The 20,221-nt window shown below is 41.7% G+C and overlaps 1 protein-coding gene across 2 annotated transcripts; it reads right to left on the bottom strand.

The window, feature by feature from the left end:
- Positions 1-1,958: 1,958 nt before the first annotated feature.
- On the bottom strand, positions 1,959-19,695 carry lancl2 (LanC lantibiotic synthetase component C-like 2 (bacterial)). 2 transcript variants are annotated; one of them, XM_068581870.1, is made up of 10 exons: positions 19,271-19,695; positions 18,285-18,479; positions 15,266-15,383; positions 14,979-15,186; positions 14,386-14,533; positions 10,443-10,589; positions 9,547-9,729; positions 5,886-6,062; positions 4,719-4,791; positions 1,959-3,683 (listed from the first exon to the last, which is right to left on the bottom strand). In XM_068581870.1, exons 2-10 carry the CDS (start codon positions 18,441-18,443, stop codon positions 3,607-3,609), a joined length of 1,290 nt encoding a protein of 429 aa, XP_068437971.1. In that variant the 5' UTR covers positions 18,444-18,479; positions 19,271-19,695; the 3' UTR covers positions 1,959-3,606. The 2 variants fall into 2 exon arrangements, with proteins under 2 accessions (XP_068437971.1, XP_068437970.1); XM_068581869.1 differs by having other exon boundaries at positions 18,285-19,695.
- Positions 19,696-20,221: the final 526 nt, after the last annotated feature.

The following is a 20,221-nucleotide window of genomic DNA, read 5'->3' as shown; positions in this document are numbered from 1 at the left end:
TACAATGCACCGAATCAGCTCTTTAGGATTAGATACATATAAGAGAGTTCCCGGTAAAACACAATAGTGGGGTTTTAGATAAAACCCTGAGATAAAAGGAGCTCAGTAGAACCCGTCAGAGGGTTCTAGATGAAACCCCTTTGTATACGAAAGGGTTCTCTGTACAATAACATATAAAGATATTATATTCTGTATTTGTATGTATATGTATGTATATGTTATATTTTCTTGAAGCGGAGCTTAAAACATATTTCATACTTCACTTTTATGAAGGAAAATTGGATCATAAGCGATTCGATACAGTTGGTAACTGCACCTCAGATTGATTGTGCTGGAGGAGTAAATGCCACTCATGTAGAGATGATCAGTAGCTGGACTATGTGAGCATCACACTGAGATAGGTTTCATATCTGAGTTTGATCAAAAGCAGAAGACATGACAGGCTCATGTTTATGTAATATCCTCAGGATGTTAATCACACAAGACGGACCACACGTTGAGTTGCATTTGAAGAAACATGAATACATTCAGGCTTATAATTGTCATGAAATATCACATGAAAACATCAGGCTTCTCAGGGGAAACCAGTAGAAGTCAGACCATGGACATCAACACACCAGAAACATCAAATGCAATAAGAGCAGGGGAAAGTGTGACCTGCTTGGATTCCACCTTCGCAGAGTTCTTCTCTACTCTCTCACGCTCCCTTACCATTCTTCATGTACTGCAGGATTGTTTGTGGCCTTCGGGTTTATCTGTAGTTTGACTGTGTTTTATAGTCAAATATGACTGTACAGTTATCTCTAAACGCTGTAAACATGTTGAGGCTACACTTTACAACCAACAAGCAACCAGTGAGACATCAATGTCTCTCCACTCGGGTGCACTAGACACTTCTCAAAAGCTTGGGATTGTTTTCGTTGAACTGAGGGACCAAATTATATCTTGTGGACGCAAATAAATTGAAATGTTTAGTTTTTTTTCTTCTCACTGTGCAAACACTGTGTAGTACGCCATAATAACTTGGCATGTAATAGTGTTGCTTCCATCTAGTGGTCCCTAGAGGTAATGCTGCAGCTTAGTGACATGCTGACAGTCAGGCTTCTTACATGGCTACAGGAGGAGGCTTGTAGGTCCATTGTTGAACTTGTTGATGGATTCACATACGTTCACAAATAATCCCCTAATCGCCCCCTTATCACCAGATGGGTGGAGATGGTGACTCCTGTCAGACGGGAATGTCCTTCCTTCTCTGGTTGTCTGGTGTTTACAAACAGGTAAGAAAACTCATTTGATTCAAGGCCAAGACATACAGGTTAAAGCTCCTGAAAATGTTTGTTGGTTAAGTTGGTTTGATTTTGGGAAAACAGTTTGCTTAAAGAGAACATTTTCACCTTATCTGACTTCTCCAAGTTATGTACATACTGTGTTTGTGTTATTGTTTTCTTGTATATGTTGACGTTAAGTGAAGAGAGGAACCAAAGTGAGTCATAGTAGTTAATAAAAACAGAAGTAGCACTTGTGGGAGGGAGGAGCTTAAGGCCAGTACCACCACCTGTGTACTTTAGCTAAAATGATTAAGATAATTCCTTAATAATTCAAAGTATCATGTGCCACATACTATACTGGAGCCAAATCCACATGCGGCAACACCTACCACTGAATGATATATTTTCAAATGTTTTGAAAGCCAATGTGTGTCCTGCTAAATGAAAGCTAACAAGCTAGCATGAACTGGTTTCAGCTGTCAATGCAAAAGAAAGCCTTATTTCTTCCAGCACAACGCTCACTTTTCTTTCAACTCAGAAGACACTTGTCACATTTTGGTAAAAACTTGGCTTGGCCTTAACGTTCAAAGTCAAACTGAAATCTCTTTATCTGTTGTGTTGTTTTGAAATTGAAATGACCCAAAACAAGAGGATATTGTAGGGCTTGAATTCACAAAAGGACTGGTCTGCTTTTGCTGGGTAGGTCTTTATTCACCGTTACAATCATCAAAAAGATAAAGCAGCATGTGTATACATTCAGTATACCTCCAGTAGCTAGGGTAGCATAGGAATGCAAACGCTATGCTAATACACTCCGCTAATGTTAGCTCCACAGGTTTTGACATAGAAACGTAACGTTGTAGAAACACATATCTCCCTCCAACCTCTCCGGGTAACAAGTATCACTGTTACACAACGTTTAACAGCGTGAAAATGAAGAACATTTGAAACTATTGCATGAGAGTCTATAGAGCAGAGCCAAATATTGTCTGGCCATGCTCGGAAAAGTGTTATGGCCAGTCTGCATTCAAGGGGTGGGATGTGAAGGGTCACTTAATGAGTAACCAAACATGTGTTCAGCTAAAAAACAATGCATATGATATTTAGTAGGGTTGATTATGGATTCAGGTTCTAATTTTATCATTTTTATGCAAAGTATTTGAATTATACATATTGTGTGAAATATGCACATGATGCCCTCTACTGGTTGAAACCAATAGAGGGCCGGCTTTCATCCCTTTATAAAACCAAGTGAAGAGTAGCCTGGACTGTTGGTCTAGACACAAATGGCAAAATGATAACCTTGAATCTTGACTGACCTAAATACGTTTGAAAAATGTTGTTGAGTTAGCGACGTCTTTTTCCAAAAGAAAGTCATTTTTTGGCCACTGAAATTACAATTCCACCTTTTGGCTAGTATGTACAATTTGCTTCAATGCCTCAACCTTAAAGCCACTTGTCGTATGCGCCTGGTTTAGTTACTCCTTAAGTTCGACTTAACAGCTGATATATTGGTTTGCTTCACTTAGACCTAGCACTAAGCTTGTTGACTTCTTCATGAAATGAAACACAGAGAAATCCCCCTCCTTCTACTATGTGACAAATACCTGGAGAAGAGACACAGCACACAGACATGAACAAATACAGGAAGTCACTACATTGACAGGATATGAGGCATCACGAGCCAATTACAGTGAGCATGCAGAGGCATAGAAATACCACAACCGCTTTAGACACACACACACACACACACACACACACACACACACACACACACACACACACACACACACACACACACACACACACACACACACACACACACACACACACACACACACACACACACACACACACACACACACACACACACACACACGTCCAACACCTGGGCCTTGGTGCGATGATATTAAAGGCTGAGGGTTAGTGTGTTCTTCTGTGTCCATGCCAGCTGGCAACAACTTGTACAGGGTAAGGAAGAGACCTGCTGTCCTATGATCGGCCCCATAGGATGCAAGTGTCCAGAACATTGTCCTCTTTAGTCCAGCAGCTGCTTTTATTTTCAACCTATAGTTATGTTCAAAATGAATCTCCCATATATCGTTTGGGGTTTTATTTTACAAAACAAACCATAGGTTAACTCCACCAAACAAATGCATTCAGTCCTTTCAGTTTTGAGTTTTCAGTATAGTGTTTGGTCACTAATTACTCTCGACCAAGGCTAAAAGGCCGCATCACAAATACATCCTTGTCTAGCTTTCCAGCAAAGACTTGAGTTGTGTCCAAAACCGCTTGTCCCCGTACCTTTTCCTCACCCTCGGCTTCATCAGCTGGTGGGTCAAAGTTCAAAGGCAGGGAAGCAGGAGGCGTTGGGGTTTGCCACCTCTGATAGGTAGTAGATGGCCCCTGCCATACCTGAGAGGAGAAACACGGCCATTACTACCAGCTGGGCAAAGGTACATTCTAACGTTATCATGATCAATGTGTTCAAATATAATCCTTTAAAATGTAGTTTTAATGATAAATTTGAATAAATCCAGTTTAAGGATATCTTTTAAAATAGATGTAATATAAATATATTCGTACATATTAAAGATTAATTATGACCCGTTAACAATACCTATAGACAGCTCATTATACATAAATATAACTATCGATGACAAGGTTGTTTTAAATCAATACAAATAAAATATTTTATTTTAGAAATGTTAACCATTAGAATGTTTTATGTTTTACTGATTTCACAGTGGTTGAAAGCAATTTGATTCTGGAGCCTTGCAGACTGGCTGCTATAATCAAACAACAAAGAGTATCTGCAAATATGAACAATCAATAATAAGCAATTAGTATCGACTGTAAAAGTCATATTTGATCCCTTTTTTCTTTTGCTGATCTGATTTGTGATACAATTTGTTGCACTAAATAAAAGGTTCATGTTTTTTTATGTTACAAAGTTTTATGCCACTACATCATAATAACTGGTCAGGGCAATCACCAAACACTGTATTGGAGGTTCACCAGTTAAAAATTACTATAATTAGAGATTAGTTACCAAGTATTTACTCCTTCTGAAGTTAACGTGATTGTTGTGTAGCGGACTGAACCAGCGTACAAAACTCACTAGCATATGAGACGTTTGGAGTGAAGAACGTAAGAGGGGATATGAAATATGGTCGTCACCTCAGACCCTTCACTTAACTGAAATGCTGTTTAATAACAATGTCAAGAGGTTGGATTAGACCTGCCGCTTCTGTGCAGTTTCTGCTGAGTTATGCTGCCAGGCGGGTCACTCTAACTACACACTGGCAGAGTTTCACAGGGTTCTGTGTAAAGAGGTAGCAGCAGACTTTGTGTTTCACAGCAAAAATTACAGGGCCTGCTGCAACATCGATTCAAAAGACGGCGGTTCTTGCAAGGGAAGTAAAATGTCAAAAGCTGAATAGTTGGTACCTTCAAAAAGAGAGTAGGGACGGTCTGGGATGCGACAGCCATGGGTCCCGTAGGCCAAACACCACTCAGCGAACTAGAAGGAAAGTAAGTAAGATCAATGTCTTTATAGTAGGGGTGGGCAAAGTTGAAAAAGTGGAGATGTGAAGGACAGCTGACAGGTATCAGCGGCGGTTTTGCGCGATTAATGTTCAATTCGGAGACGCTGAGCCTGCAGCGCGAGGCTGCCGGTAGACTGACCGCCTGAGAAGCTTTGTGAGGCGACTCTCTGAAGCAACGCTGCTCAGTAAGAGCAGAACCTACAGAACAAAACGTGCTTTCACGTCAGGTTCTAGTTGGCTAATCGGCCGGTGAGACTATGGAAGCGCTCGGCGCACCTAAGTTAATCACCTTCAAAGTAAAAGCCCAAAAAAAGAAAAACGAAATAAAAAATGCAGTTAACGCATGATCAAATAATTAACACCATTAATGGATTGAAACGTTAACGCGATATTAACGCGTTAACTTGCCTAGCCCTAGTTTATAGAAATTAACGCAACAGTCAATCAGAGATGTTTGACAAAATGCAAAAGAGAAGAAATAACATCAAGTTATTACTCAGTGAGTGAGTGATATAAAGATAGATAGATATTTCAGCAACAAAACATCAGTGTTCTTAAGTTGTGGACAATTTGACACTCACACGCTTTATTGCTGAGATTTTGGGAAGGAGGCTGGTAATATGATGCAACCCAATCAATAGACAGTGGACCATTAAGCCTACTGGTTGCTAATGAGTCCTCATGCAGTCGCATTGTAAAGCATAATGCAGCTGTAACACAGTGCTGCTTTCACAACAGATAGTAAATTCCCATTTGTGTGAAGGCTGTTGGGTATCAACAGAAAACTGTGAAATATTACATTGCATTGTAAAACAACTTCAAATCACGGCATCAGCAGCCTGGTGGGCCGTTACCTTGACAACCTACACAGCTCATTACTTTCGCCGATACCTAAAACTTCGAGCCGACGAAAGACACAGCACCGTATCCAACATCAACATCAAATGGAACAAGACTTGTTGCCATTTTTTTTTAACTCGTAGTCTTCAGTCTTCAGACTCAAGTGACATCACATAAGGACATGAACCAGACTTCGCACAGTTGCTGTTTTCTTTTTGCTCGTCCCTACCTTGCAGAAGCGGTACAGGTGCTTCTTCTCCTGGGTGAGCTTGTACAGTGACAGGAAGGCGTAGCCGTTGCCGGCGGTGCCGTGGCAGATGCCATAGCCTTTTCTGAGCAGGCCCCGCTGCCAGATCACCTCAGCGCAATCTGCAGCCTCCTTCAGGTACTTCTCCTCTTTGAACACCTGGGGAGAGACACAGGTGAGTCAAACGAAGAGAGACTGACCTGGCACAAAAGGAGTAGCTACCAACAACCCTCGTTTAATGCACCGCACTTTAAATTCATCAGCACTCGTTAACGTTCCTCTTGGCTTGTTTCCTTATAGTCAGCTGGAAATCCACAAAAAGACTGTGCAGCACTTACCCAAATAAGAATTAAAGAAACGGTGTATCTCTTGTGCTTGTACGCCTCCAACCAACCAGTCAAGTGGCGGTTTACAAAATGACCTTTTATCCTATTAGACATTTGTGTGAATATGTCGTAATTAGCAGGTGAATTGGGGGAGTCGCAGTGATCAGTTTACCGTTCAGTCTGTGTGTGTGCCAATTTTGGAAGAAATTCCCTCAAAGAGCTCCTGTGATATTGCGTTCATGAGACGGACAGACAAAGCCCAAAACATAATCCCTCCTCCCACAGCAGCTGCAGAGCCATTAAAAAAAAAAGGTTATTAAATAAATATTTTTATTCCCTTTCCATCTGCAAAAACAGGGCAAACTGCACTCGGCTGCAAACCTTTATGGGCATGTTTGCGCTGTATTGTCATTTGTGCAATAGCTTTTGTTTATCAGACCTAAAGACAGTTCAGCGGCCGCAAACTATTCTTTGAGTCATTACAGTGAAGGGCCAATTCACAGGCGACAATAATTGGATACCTTGGCAGAATGAGTCCTCATATCATTAGGGTCGTACGACACACAAAAAAAACCTTGCGGGCAAGCTGGTCGGTGTGTTGCATCCTTCCCTGGAGAACAGATAAGAGTTCATTTTCACATGCTCCTTGTTTAAAACATCATGAACAAGATTATGATTTAAAGCTGATGAACTTAAATGATTAATATATCAGTTAGAAATGACACGCAACCCTCCGTTGGATTAGTTTGAACCACTCAGAAACACACAGTCTCTGTACGCTGCAGCATAGGCTGTTAGTACAGAGAATTGATTATAATCTGCTTTATTTTAGCTGATACCGATTCATCAAAACAAGGCTGGATGGATCCCGACTCTTAATATCAGCCCAGAGTCAGAGCACCTCAAATAAATTAAACGAACCGAAGTAGGCAATTTTAAAACATGTGGGAACGCCTCAACGTGAGGAAACGCCTCATCATCTGCCTCAGAGGTCTCCCCCTGGTAGAATCATCACCAACTCGATAATATTATCCCCTCTGTGATTTCAAATACTGTGTGTTCATGCAGAGTAGGGCTGCAACTATCGATTATTTTATTAATCGATTAATCGGTCGATTATTTGTTCGATTAATCGAATAAAAAATTATAATTTTAAAGCATTAATTTGCAACCTTTTATTACAAAAACAGAACCAACAGTGCAAATTCACAGTGCAACAATTTTAGTAAAGAATTTATAAAAAATAAAGAAATACAAATCAGAAAACTTAACAGGATTTGTCAGAACTTGTTCTCTAGACTCACAGACATGCACACTCACAGACGCACACACTCACAGACATGCACACACACACTCACAGACATGCACACACACAAACACACATGCACAAACACACACACACACACACTTACAGACATGCACAATCACACACATGCAGTCACACACTCACAGACATACACAGACACACACACTCACAGACATGCACACTCACAAACATGCACACTCACAGACACACACTCAGAACTCAGAGAACAAGAGATGATATTTCAGAAGTAACCACTCAATGTATCAACGGATAACTTACGAACTGCACTTTATCTACACAAAGGTTGTTCATTAGATATGGAACTACAAATCCCAGCAACACTTCGTCTGCATGAAGCCACATTATATCTGACTGTTGAACGCAGGTCTGTGTTCTGCACCACAGAGAAGATATTTACGCGTTGCTTCTCTTGAAGCCTCCGCTGTATTTTAAAATGAAGACGTTATCTAACCCAATAGCTCAAACACGGAGAATGAACGACTAGCTAGCGAGCTAACGACAACAGTTAGCCTCGCTGTTAAGTTATTGTACACGCAACGCGACTATACAGTGACATACGAGAAGGTACATCGGAAGCTCCTGGACTTCCTGTTTGCGGCGCTGCGCTCAACTGTTTTGTTCAATACTCAAACATCGCCGCGACTTATTGAGCGGCGTAATAATCGCGCGACACAACGAATCGATAATGAAATTCGTTGCCAACTTTTTTTAATAATCGATTTTTATCGATTCGTTGTTGCAGCCCTAATGCAGAGCACACAAAGCTGAGACTTGAAAGCAGCTGCCCACCGCCCTTTGTTGAACGCTACCCCCCATTACATTGTTCCACTGCACTGTCGATTAAAGGCTAAACTAAACCCCCCAAATAATCAGCTAATTCATAACTCATCTTTTATTGTTGCATTATTCATATCAATAAAAACGTTTTTCTGTCATTGAATTAAATTTTACCCTCTGATTTGTTTATGTAGAAACCAACTGCACTCTTATTTCAGTGTGGAGCGCCAGATTGGATTTATGAACTAAGAAATATTATATACAGATGCACCGTCAGAGGAAGACCGTTGGTATAATAATATACGGCTTGAGAAGAAAGAAAATAAAATCCACCCCCGACACAATCATTTTGGTTCTTCAAGATATGGCAACCAGTCATGGCCGTACCCCTCTGGACTGGACTTCATCATAACCAACAATCCAGAAACAGACTGATTCTTGTATTGTGAAAAGATGAAACCTGTTTCATAAGGGAAATGCATTAAACATGTGAACTTTAAGGTCAGCAAATGAGCCACACAGCCGGTATAGCGACACGCTCTGTGTTGCATAGCAACAAGACCGACTCCCTGCAGCCTTTTTGATGTCTTCATGAGTTACTGGTGATGCTGCCGCTTTACTCCAGTCTGAGATAATCACAGGCTTTAACAGTTTGGAACGTCTCTCTGTAGTCACACATTTAAAATGGTATCATGAACATGCTTATGTTTTCTTTTCCCGAAACCAAACCCACTGTGCAACCTTCAGTCTACTGTAAATCACAGTTTGAGTGTTCTCTCGATACTGAGGCAGTGATAAAGAGATTGTGTCTCCCATCTTTGTTCCCTGTGCGGTGTCTGTGTAAGTGAGAAAACTGAGGACGCCAGAATAGCAGCCCTGTTAGCTGTCAAGCGGCTCACTAATGGGCTGAGGAAAGAAAAGATTAGCCTACAATGCATTACTGCAGCGTGTTTGTTTGTTTGTTTGTTTGTTTGTTTCTGTGTGTGTGTTTGTGTGTGTTTGTGTTTGTGTGTGTGTGGCCATGCTATGCAATCAAAGATAGCCAGAGTGTGTAGTCAGGAGGGAGAATTAAACACTTTTACAAGCGGTCAAATGGCAAAATGGAAAATGGCACCCCATTTCTGAGGATACCGTCCTTGCACAGCTTGGCCACAAGGTGTCAGTGTCGGATGAGGGTGGTTTTCAGCAAGAGCTTTGACCAAGCATGTCTCACCTTGTAGGCCATGATGAGTATGTGGACAACGCCGGGCGCTCCGTGGCACCAGTGAACGAGCCGGTCACTCTCGTTGCTCAGCGACGATGGGAAGTTCCCCGAGCGAAACTTCTTGTGGCGAATGTAGTCAATACTGGGACGGATCAGATCCGACAGAACGTCTGGGTGGACCTTCGCTCCAGGCTGGAAAGAGAGAAAGTCGTGAATATCGCTGGTTGTCTTCTTCTGAGTTAATACTACTCTGCTCCGAAACACAACAAAAGGCATAAAAGACACCCACACTCGAATTGAACCGGCAAGGATTCAAAGCAGGCTGCTGTTTATTGTCCAGAAGCATTTGACAACACGTCATATGAACCTCGTGTCCACTGTAAATGTGGCGCTTTGTGTTCCGGTTGCTGCGTGCATTTCTCTCCATTGCAGTTTACATGTAAGACGTCTTCAGCACATTTCATGTCACAGATGATCATGCAATCATCTGTGTGCAATTGTGAGTGAGTATTCATCTCTGTGCCTGTCCACGACTAATCTCGTATTCTGATGCAGCAAACTGAATAATATTTTGGGTGGCTGGTTACTGCTGCAGCCGTTGGGGTGACTCATACTTTCTCAAAACACAATTTATTGCCCGTTTGATAATGCAATCAAACCGCCTGTCAACTCCTCACTTACTACTCTTAGCAGTCCCCCGGCAGGTAGGAGCCTCTCAGACCAACAAATACATATAGAGGAAAAATAAATCTAAATCTGGGCCCCATTGTAAGTATAGATCCTAACCATATGAATATTTGCCTATTTGTCTTTAAAAATTAAGGCGTGTATAAAGTATTTAAGTATTTTTGCTCAGACCAAACAGTTCAAATTTGACCAACGACCAGCCACTGGACCTGTCTTACCTGCATGAGCATGTAGAAGATGCCAGCCATGCCGTGGGCAGCGCCGATGTACTGCTTATTGTGCCACTCATAGAGCAGGGGGCAGCGGTCCGCCTTGTTCTGCTCTGCCGACATGTTCTTACCCGATTCCACGATGGCCATCACTACCTGAAAACCAGTGGGGGAGGGAAAAATTTCAGTGTATAAGACTGGTGTGATAGCATTCTGGCAGAATGTTTGTTCTGTTTCTGGGAACCAAATTTCTACGGATTGTGAGCGTTAATATTGGTGTCCTCGGGTGTTTCATGTAAGACCATCCAAAGATAATTTGGTTCACAATCAGACGTGCTTACTGGATCAAAAATCCTTTCAAAACCGTCAGCAAATCTAATTAGGTTTCACTGTTAAAGCTGAATTAAGTGAATTAAGTGCAGCCCACTTATTTACACACTAACATTCAAATTCAGGATTGTGATTTTAGCCGTATAAAGAGAAGTATGGAACATCACACACTTAAAATATTTTCATTTTTTGTTTTGATTTTAGATGCGAGTCACGTTTAAATGAAATATATATAGAAAAAATTGTGCATGGGCCCCCCAGAAAAGATAGAACCGCCCCGCCAGCTGGTGCTTGTTGTTGGGCAAGATGTGCTGGTCCTGGAAGAGAGGCGCTGCATTGTTGCCAAGGATAAAATGCGATAGGAGAGATCTCATAGCAGGCCTATTACCCATGGGGAGGGGTCGGGAGAGGAGTAAGTAAATAAGTGGTTAACATTAGAAACATAATTGGAAAATATTGAAGGTAACATTATCATCTCTATCTCTCTCCCTCTCCCTCTCTCTCTCTCTCTCTCTCCCTCTCTCTCTAATTAACTGCTTAATCTCATGATTTTTTCTGCGATTAATCGCAATATGCGCCAAATTCAATAATGAAGTAAAAAACTAGTGTATTGCAGCTTTTATTTTAAAGTAATGTTATCAGAACAATATACAAAGTGTTATACAATAACACTCTGGAGCAACAGCAAGTTAAAAGGTAAGCAACAGCCTGAACATGAACAAAAGAAGGAATGGTTTGTTCCTTACTACTGAACAGTACCTGTTAAAATATATATACATATATATATATATGGATATATATATATATAAACTATATATGTATGTATATTAAAGATGTTAAAGATCAACAATTGATTCACTGTCCGGCCGCGTGAATTTGTCGTTGTCATCGTCGTCGACATACGTGCACACGCGCGTGCACACACACACACACACACACACACACACACACACACACACACACACACACACACACACACACACACACACACACACACACACACACACACACACACACACACACACACACACACACACACACACACACCACCCTGTTTGGTAAAGCATGCAGAGTACTGTGTGAGGTGACAGGTATATAAGCACAAGTGCCGATGAGCTGAACAGCAGGACGGTACTGCAGGGAAACTGGAGCTTAAAAGCTTCACATTCGTATTCCTTCATTATTAACAATGACGCCTCTATTGGTGACTTGTGTGAGCCCAGTGCTGCTACTGCTTATTCTATCAGCCCTTCTGCCACGGCGTGTGTGTGTGTGTGTGTGTGTGTGTGTGTGTGTGTGTGTGTGTGTGTGTGTGTGTGTGAGTGTGTACACATAGTATATGTGTTTTGGCCTGGCACTTTACTAAAGGGGACAGCTGGCCCTGCAGTTTTCTGCAGCAAGTGTGTGTGTGTGTGTGTGGATAATAATCTCTATTTTAATTATTTATTTAAGCACACTGTATGTGCATGTATGTGAGTCGTCCTCTGTGCCCTGGTCCTTATCCACTTTTGTCACAACTCGATGTCTAACAGATGGTTATTAGAGCAGCGCTCACAGACAAAACTCTTTACCATCTAAAGATGCTTTCCAAGCACAGTTTCCCCTGCTCTTCTATACAGGGAAGAGAAAACAAAGCATATATGAACACTTGATATATGAAGCGTATACTTCACCATGTTATTTATCAACAAAAAAGGAATTTGTATATGAAACAAGTATCAAATTAGACACATGTGCTTGCGAAGTCACTGAAGTGGAAGTAAGCAGCTACAAAAATCTGTGTTTATTTAGTGACAAGATATTCCAGGACCGAAAGATCAAAGACGTGACATTTTGGGGCTGTGTCTCCATTAAAAGAAGGTACCAACTGAAGTATTGAATTAAATGAAATGTCTCGGGTTTTTATTGACTAAAACAAGAGCAAAAGTTTCAACGATGAAAGAACTCACATGTGACAAAAACAAACAAACATTGTCAACAAAATAAACCCTATGGTGGCTGATGTCACTATGGTCAAAACATTGGTACTTGCGTACCGTGCTACGAACAGATCGGGTCCAATCTACATCCAGGATATGGTAAAACCGTACACCCCAGCTCGTTCACTCCGCTCAGCTTTAGCCAATCAGCTTGTAGCTCCATCACTGCGAACGAAACACTCAAGAAAGTCACGACTGATTGCTGTCCTGGCTCTTCAATGGTGGAATGAGCTCCCCATTGACATCAGGATAGCAGAAAGTGTCTGCATCTTCCATCGCAAACTAAAAACTCATCTTTTTTGACTACACCTTGAATAAAGACAGTAGCAGTATCACTTTGGCAGCAGTTGGTTCTTACTGATACCACTTTGTAGTTTGACTTTATTGAAGAAATTGTACTCTCTTGATTCTTGTTGTTCTGAGTTTGTACTCACGGTTGAATGCACTTATTGTAAGTCGCTTTGGATAAAAGCGTCAGCTAAATGACATGTAATGTAATGTACTGTAATGGTCCGCCGCCAAAGGAAGGGTTAGTGACAGCTATAAATATATCAGCTGTAGTCAGAGATGTGACCGTTGCAGGATAACAACAGAGTCGATAGGAGAGAGAGAGAGAGAGAGAGAGAGAGAGAGAGAGAGAGAGAGAGAGCGAGAGAGAGAGAGCGAGAGAGACAGAGACAGAGACAGAGACAGAGACAGAGAGAGAGAGGTTGCCTGGCAAATAATAAATCTCTTAATTTCACTATTTAATACGCAATGTTGGTAATTAGGGCGTCTCCGACATCGTCTAATCTGATTGGTCAAGTCTTGACTATCGTCCAATTTTTTCTGCTTATTGACCCTTCTCTGGTCAAGCTTTATTCATCTAAAAAAAAAAACAGTCGAAAGAACAGAACTACTGGACAAAATATACGTAACACTATAGCTTGGCTGTTGTGTCAGAATAATGGACAACATCGATTGTTTGTATTTTTGTTAGAGGCAGTGCTGTCCAGAGTACATTAAACCAGACAGAAGCGAGCTGCAAACAATGAGCCTCCATCTGCAGACTTAGAGACTTTCTAAGTGAGTGCTCTGATTAACAAACAGTAGCCTTATGTAGTTGTTGTTTAGTCGACGTTATGATTTATTCACAAACACTAGGGAGAGTGATTGATCTTTGTTTAATAAAATGGCTGAAATATCATGACCAATTGGGAGAAACGAAGCAATTCTAGCAAGTCAAATCAGACGTTCAGCACCGCCCCATACAACCAGAATGGATCCTTTGTTTCATAACCGCATCTTACTGCTACTGTAACAATTCCACAGTGAGATTGGCAGTCAAATTAGGCTGAATCGTTGAATAGTCGATTATTCGGGGTCCGCTACTGTTAAGATTAGTTAAATAAATAATGATAAACACAAGTCTTCAAGCAGAACCTGCGTTTGACCGATATAGCCCCAAGCGACGATATGAGAGAACCCTTAGTGCTGAATTGCTTGACAAAATGCACCATGATCGAGATCCGTGGCAGGCCAAGGCCAGATACGCATAAGCTTGTGTTTCAAAATGCTGGAAAGTTCTTGATGAAAGATTGAAACTGTAACAGAACTAAGTTTTACAAGTTAAACTGTAAAAAAAAACTCACTACGGGTCTTACCTTGGCGATGGTGGTCTCATCCACCGTGTCAGCTCCCATCTCTTTGTTGACGTAGAGCAGAGCATAAAGGTAGCCGGCGCGGCCGTACAGCAGCTCATCAGGCATCTCAGAGTCTGGACTGAGCACGGACCGCTGCAGCTGGAGGAGCCTGACAGTCACACACGCACAAAGATCAAAACACAGTATTTCATACACAGACTGGAGTTGGCCACAAAAATATTATATAAAATAAGTTTGGCATTATTCACTTTTCTACTCAACAACAAATAACAAATCCCTGCAGCTTAGGATGTCGCTGTGAATCCTGCGGTGAGGATGATTGGCTCACTTTCATTTATTGTTTTTGCAGATTTTAGTTGTCTATAAATAAGCTGTTATTAAATATATTATTAAGTTGTAATAAAACCTAAAGAAAGGTAGGGTCATTTCCTTATAGGCTTTTATACAATCTGACTTCTTTTTGCAACTGGAGGAGTCGTCCCCTGCTGCTCATTAGAGAGAATGCAGGTTTTAAGACAGTCGGCCGCCTGTGTGCTCCTCATTTAAGAGGAACGTGGCCCACGTTGGATGCACCGCGTTGAACAACCACTCACCTGGACAGGCAGTCTTGGCTGTCAGCGGTGTTGTTCAGTTTGTGATGAACCACCGCGCCCACTGCCAGCGGCCCCGCGTCGCCGCACAGGAATGTTACTTTGCGGCCGTTCAGAATCCTCATGGTCCGCTTTACGTAGTCCAGTGCTCTCTGCAGGTCGGTGGCCTCTTGGGACACCCGGTGGAGCTGGAGGTACAGCAAGGCAATCCCTGTGTTGGAGATAGCACGCCGGGTATCAGAAAACTCAACGCATGGAAGTGGGACAGTTTTATAGTGCTGGCAACAGACCTGACCAGCCGGTGTAGGTGGAGAAGTCATGGGGGTCGGAGGTCTTAAGGCCCTCCTCCATCTGTTGGAGGAGATCTTTGATCTTATTCTGGACCTTCTTCTGGAATGACGCGCTCACCTAAGGAGGACAGAGAAAGCACAATGATGAACCGCAGTCACCGCAACAGAAACAAGATACAACTCATCCACGCCGACATGGACAGTCTTTCCACAGCCGTGCTATGCACTGCTCAAAGCTACCAGACTCTGTGGGCAGGAACAGTCATTTTACCTTGCTAATAATTGTGAAAAACACTTAATTCAAACTCAACAGAAACTAAATATGACTCGTCAAAACCTTTGACTGTGACCATGTCACCATTTTCAATATAAAATGTATACAATATTTATAACTCTGGAGCTCTAACATACATACTTTCACACATATACACAATATTTGTGCTCTCACATAATATTAATCCAAATGTAATGAATCTGAACAAGAATTTATGACTGGATTGTACTACCAGAGAACAATTAATGTTTCTAAAATAGAAACGGTTGCTAGAACTATATGCTCTAGTTTGAGGTGAGTCAGTAATGTGGAAAAAGCTGGAGCCTGCGTCTAATGTTTAGATAACTGCATCTCATTTGAAGCTACACCAAAGATAGGAGGGTTAGGATCGATGTCTTTGTTGAACATATGTGAATATTCTGAATATGTCTGTACAGAAGTTAGTTAATCTCTCTTGGCTTTTGGTTGCATCTGGGGCAATTTGGGCCTGACTCCTGTTAGAGTCTAACCAACCTGCTCCTGGAGAGATGAAGCCTCCTTGAACTGCAATGAGCTGTACTTGAAAGATACTGATGAATGACAGACATCAAATTCCCAAATCCTCCTGTCACTGCCTCCTTATGTCGAAGACATAGGAAAGCAGTTCTTTAAAATGTGTGTTTCAGGATGTATATATTAATAGATGCATAGTGGTAGTACATGTGGATCAGCTAAGCCTATTCTGCCATTCCAAATATTTTTCCCGTATTAAAATCAGAAACAGATCTTTTTGGTCATGTGTTACACTCACTCCTCACATGAGTTTTTGCTTGCTGGCTGTTACTATGTGGGATGTATCCTAATTGAGCATGCTGAGGAGATTTGATTCCTTTCATAGATTTCCCTTCATTCTCTATGGCAACCCATTTCTTTTTTTTTTTTTACAAATTAGTTGATCACTTTAAACCCTAAGTTTGCACACTAATTAATTACTACATGACACATTCCACATTTGAATGTAGTGAACAAATTGATGGATGAATTTACAAATACATTGTTTTGTGTCTTCAAAGAACGTTTTGTTCATGAAGAAAGGGCTTAGTCTTCTTAGTCAATTGATTAGTATATATTTTCAATTTCTATCCGACAGGTTTATAACCTCTATATGTCCAGCAATATCGATTCATAAAACCCCCAAGATTGATCTTCAGATGCCTTTTCCCGTAGACATCTAGCCACCTGTGAGACATGCAAGTGAACAGTTTGCTAGTTTTTTAAAACATTTCGGGAGCTGTTTCACGGACGGCACCGTTTAGCTGTGGAGCCACTTCATTTTCTCCCCACGAGGAAGCAAGTCTAACGCGGGCATCAAAGCTTTGGTGCTACATGGTGCTACATGGCGCAACGTGGCGTGTGTGTCAGCTCGTAATGTAAACAGTCATATTTGAAATAATGTACCAAGTTAGGCGGTTCCTTGAACAATTTGCCCTATTAGATCTCAGATAATCTATTTTATATCAAAGCAATATTGTCATTGTAACTGAAATATCCCTAATCCAATAAATATTGAATCAGCAAACAAATCAAATTGGGACCTTGTGAATCAGTGTTAGCCCTAGTTACCAATTACAGCAATGGTACCAAGTATGTCCAAGTACGTCAGCATGCATCTAAATGGAACTCCGATGTAATTTATTTAATGTATTGGATAGCATGTGCTTTTCCTACTGTGACATGCCCACACATGTGCTGTAAAATAGGCTTATATGGAGCAGCTGGAGCCAGACACATTCACAAGCAAAGATGCCAGATGTCCTCTGCCCAGATAACACCTCTGCCCTCCACAGCTGGCACCACACTGTTACTAATGGCTTGATCTGATGAGCAACAATGACTGTTTTCATCTCAATTAAGTGAACGGCAGGTCGACGTTTGTCAGTAGGGGAAAGCCTAATCTTTTGTCAGATATCTCCCAGGAGGTTATGACCCAGAATCTCCATCATTAGGATTCCTCTCAGAAAACACACTATGTAAATTGGGTTATTTTCCACAAGGCTCAAGGCTCTAATTACCCTTTACAGATTTAACCGGATAGGTCACGCAGGACCACGCTTCAAAGGACGGTTTGATCGTGGATATGGAGTTAATTTATTCTCTACAGGCTCCAGAGAAAAAAACACTATGCCAAGACTCAATCGAGTCATATTCAAATATGCAATACATTATCCCAGAAAAGCCAACAACTCTATAAATCAGTTTCAGTTTGTGAAACATGTATTTAATACAAGAAAATAAATGTTTGAGTGATCAATGTTTTTTTCACATCTAGGCCATATTGCACCACTATCTAACTAACACTACAATGCATCCAAAACAGCAATGGTTGTCATGAACAGAGCCAGCGTGTGTGCTCCGTGGAGACATTGAGGACAAGTGTTGAGACTCAACAGGTATAGGCTATTAGTACCGATGAAGGGTCATACATGTCGCTGGTTGAAGTTGGTGGACGTTTAAGTAAAGTTACCGGGTAGTAACTTCACCCAAATGCAGCAGCTCGCAGGCATTTGCTTTACGTTACATTACGTCAGTGTTACGACGCAGGAGTTAGCTCCCGCACATAGAGTTCTGAACACGTTATTCTATTTTGCCCCAATGTAGATCAGGTCTCTTTCCCACAGAAGTGCAAGTCTGAGTTAAGCTAGCTCTAGTTTCTATTAGCACGTTAGCAGGTGTGTTGCTGAAAAAGAAAAAAGAAAAAGCTCTCACATTTCCCCTCGCATCGAATAGCTCATTGTATTCTTCCTCTGCTCCGGAGCCGGAGGAGCCGTGGTCCCAGTCGGGGTACGGGTTCGGAAAGGAGCGCTCCTCCATCTCCGCCTCTGTAGCCGAGATCAGCTTTAGTCGCTTGGACACGTTATCTCCCATCGCTACGGCGGCTCGGCAGGGATATAAATAAGAATCCTCGACCAATAGGAGAAATAAGAAAACACGTTTAAGAAAATATAAAACTAAACAACACAGTGACGTGTATTAATTATATAATGTTTGGGAAGTGGTTATGAACATTGGTTTTAATGGGTTTAAAACGAAATTATATCTTCTTATTATACAAAAAAAGACGGAAAAATATGTATTTGTAAATGAATTACAAACAAGTTATGATAAAAATTCAAGCTCTTTTTTTAATAATATGAACGTTTTTGTCAGGATAAAAACCAAAATAACTATCATTGATAGTTATTTTGCTTATACATTCCAGGTTTCTGCTGTTATTTAATCAGTATAGGCTAAATTATCTTTGTTCTGGGTCACATATTAATCATAAGGAAATCCGAAACGAAAAAGTTCAGCTGAAACTTTCAAATAAATTACTAACAAATGTAAATTCAGCTGAAGCTATTACCCTTTATTGAGGCATACAATTAAACATGTGAGGGTACAAAATAAAAACAACTTTGGCACACAAATGTCACCTTGAGTAGGCCAAGCGTTCCACAGAGGCCCCGTTAATTGTTAATACAAACAATACAATAAATACACGTAACGGATTTGAACGCTAAATTTTCCAGCCCTCCTTTTGTTTTGGTGGCTTTGCCTACCAAAAACGAGTAAGTATACCACGAGAACAATGACATGACTCATTGGACATACAGAACAATTGTTGCTGCACTGTGGCTGCTGAATCAGTTAATTAGCAGCCACTGCTACGAATTCCTAAATAAAACCTCTGGTGGAGCCAGAACCGGGCTTACCCAGCGGCAATAAGACAAAGCAGGCTGCCCGATCAGCAGTTTGTGTGAGCTTGTTTGGGTTAATCCAGGTTCGCGGGGTTTGCGGCAGCCTTCAGCCTCCCGGCAGCGTCTCTCAGCATCCCAGTGTTCCGGCAGCCTCTCCTGTTCCACGGGTGAATGGGGAGGGAGGAGGAAAGTGGACGCCGCAGTCAGTCAGAGCTCGCGGGGCGGTACAGGCTGCCATCATGTGCCGCAGCATCCCTGTGTCTCTCTCTCTCGGGCTCTGCTGCATCCTTTCCCTTGCTGCTTGCTCCTCTCTGAGCTGCCGATGCTGTTCGGGCAAATCAAAAGTCTCTGTGTGTGTGTGTGCGCGTGTGTGTGTGTGTGTGTGTGTGTGTGTGTGTGTGTGTGTGTGTGTGTGTGTGTGTGTGTGTGTCTCTCTCTCTCTCTCTCTCTCTCTCTCTCTCTCTCTCTCTCTCTCTCTCTCCCTCTCTCTCTCTCTCAGGCTTTACCCCCCCCCCCTCCGCCCACTAGCCAGGCCCATACCACCAGTCTGTATCATGCTGCAGCTGACTCCAAGTGTGAATGGTGACAGATGGTGTTGGTGTGTGCTGGTCTGCCGGGATTAGACAATTTTGAAATGCAACCCCCACTTGGATTTTATTCTATTATAAAAATAGATAATATGACAGTGTGAGCAGAGTTGGTGTAATCCAGTCTAAGATTAAACAGAACATCTAAAAAGCAGTTGCCTGACCTGATGCTGCCCTCTCAGTTTCTGATCTCTCCATCAGAGAAAATGGAACGACTGCTAGATGAATATGCTGATCAAGTATGACTTATACATCAACGGAGATATATAACACCTCCAGTCTGTCTGTATAGAGTTGATATTTATTAAGTCACAATCTGACTTCTTTTTGCAACCGGAGGATTCGCCCTCTACTGGGCACGTCGGTTCCATACAGAGTT

Source organism: Clinocottus analis, unplaced genomic scaffold (genome assembly GCF_023055335.1).
Source record: "Clinocottus analis isolate CAN_PGR_092001 unplaced genomic scaffold, fCliAna1.0.p SCAF_18, whole genome shotgun sequence".
Lineage (NCBI taxonomy): Eukaryota > Metazoa > Chordata > Actinopteri > Perciformes > Cottidae > Clinocottus > Clinocottus analis.
This window is presented reverse-complemented; position numbering and strand designations above follow the sequence as displayed.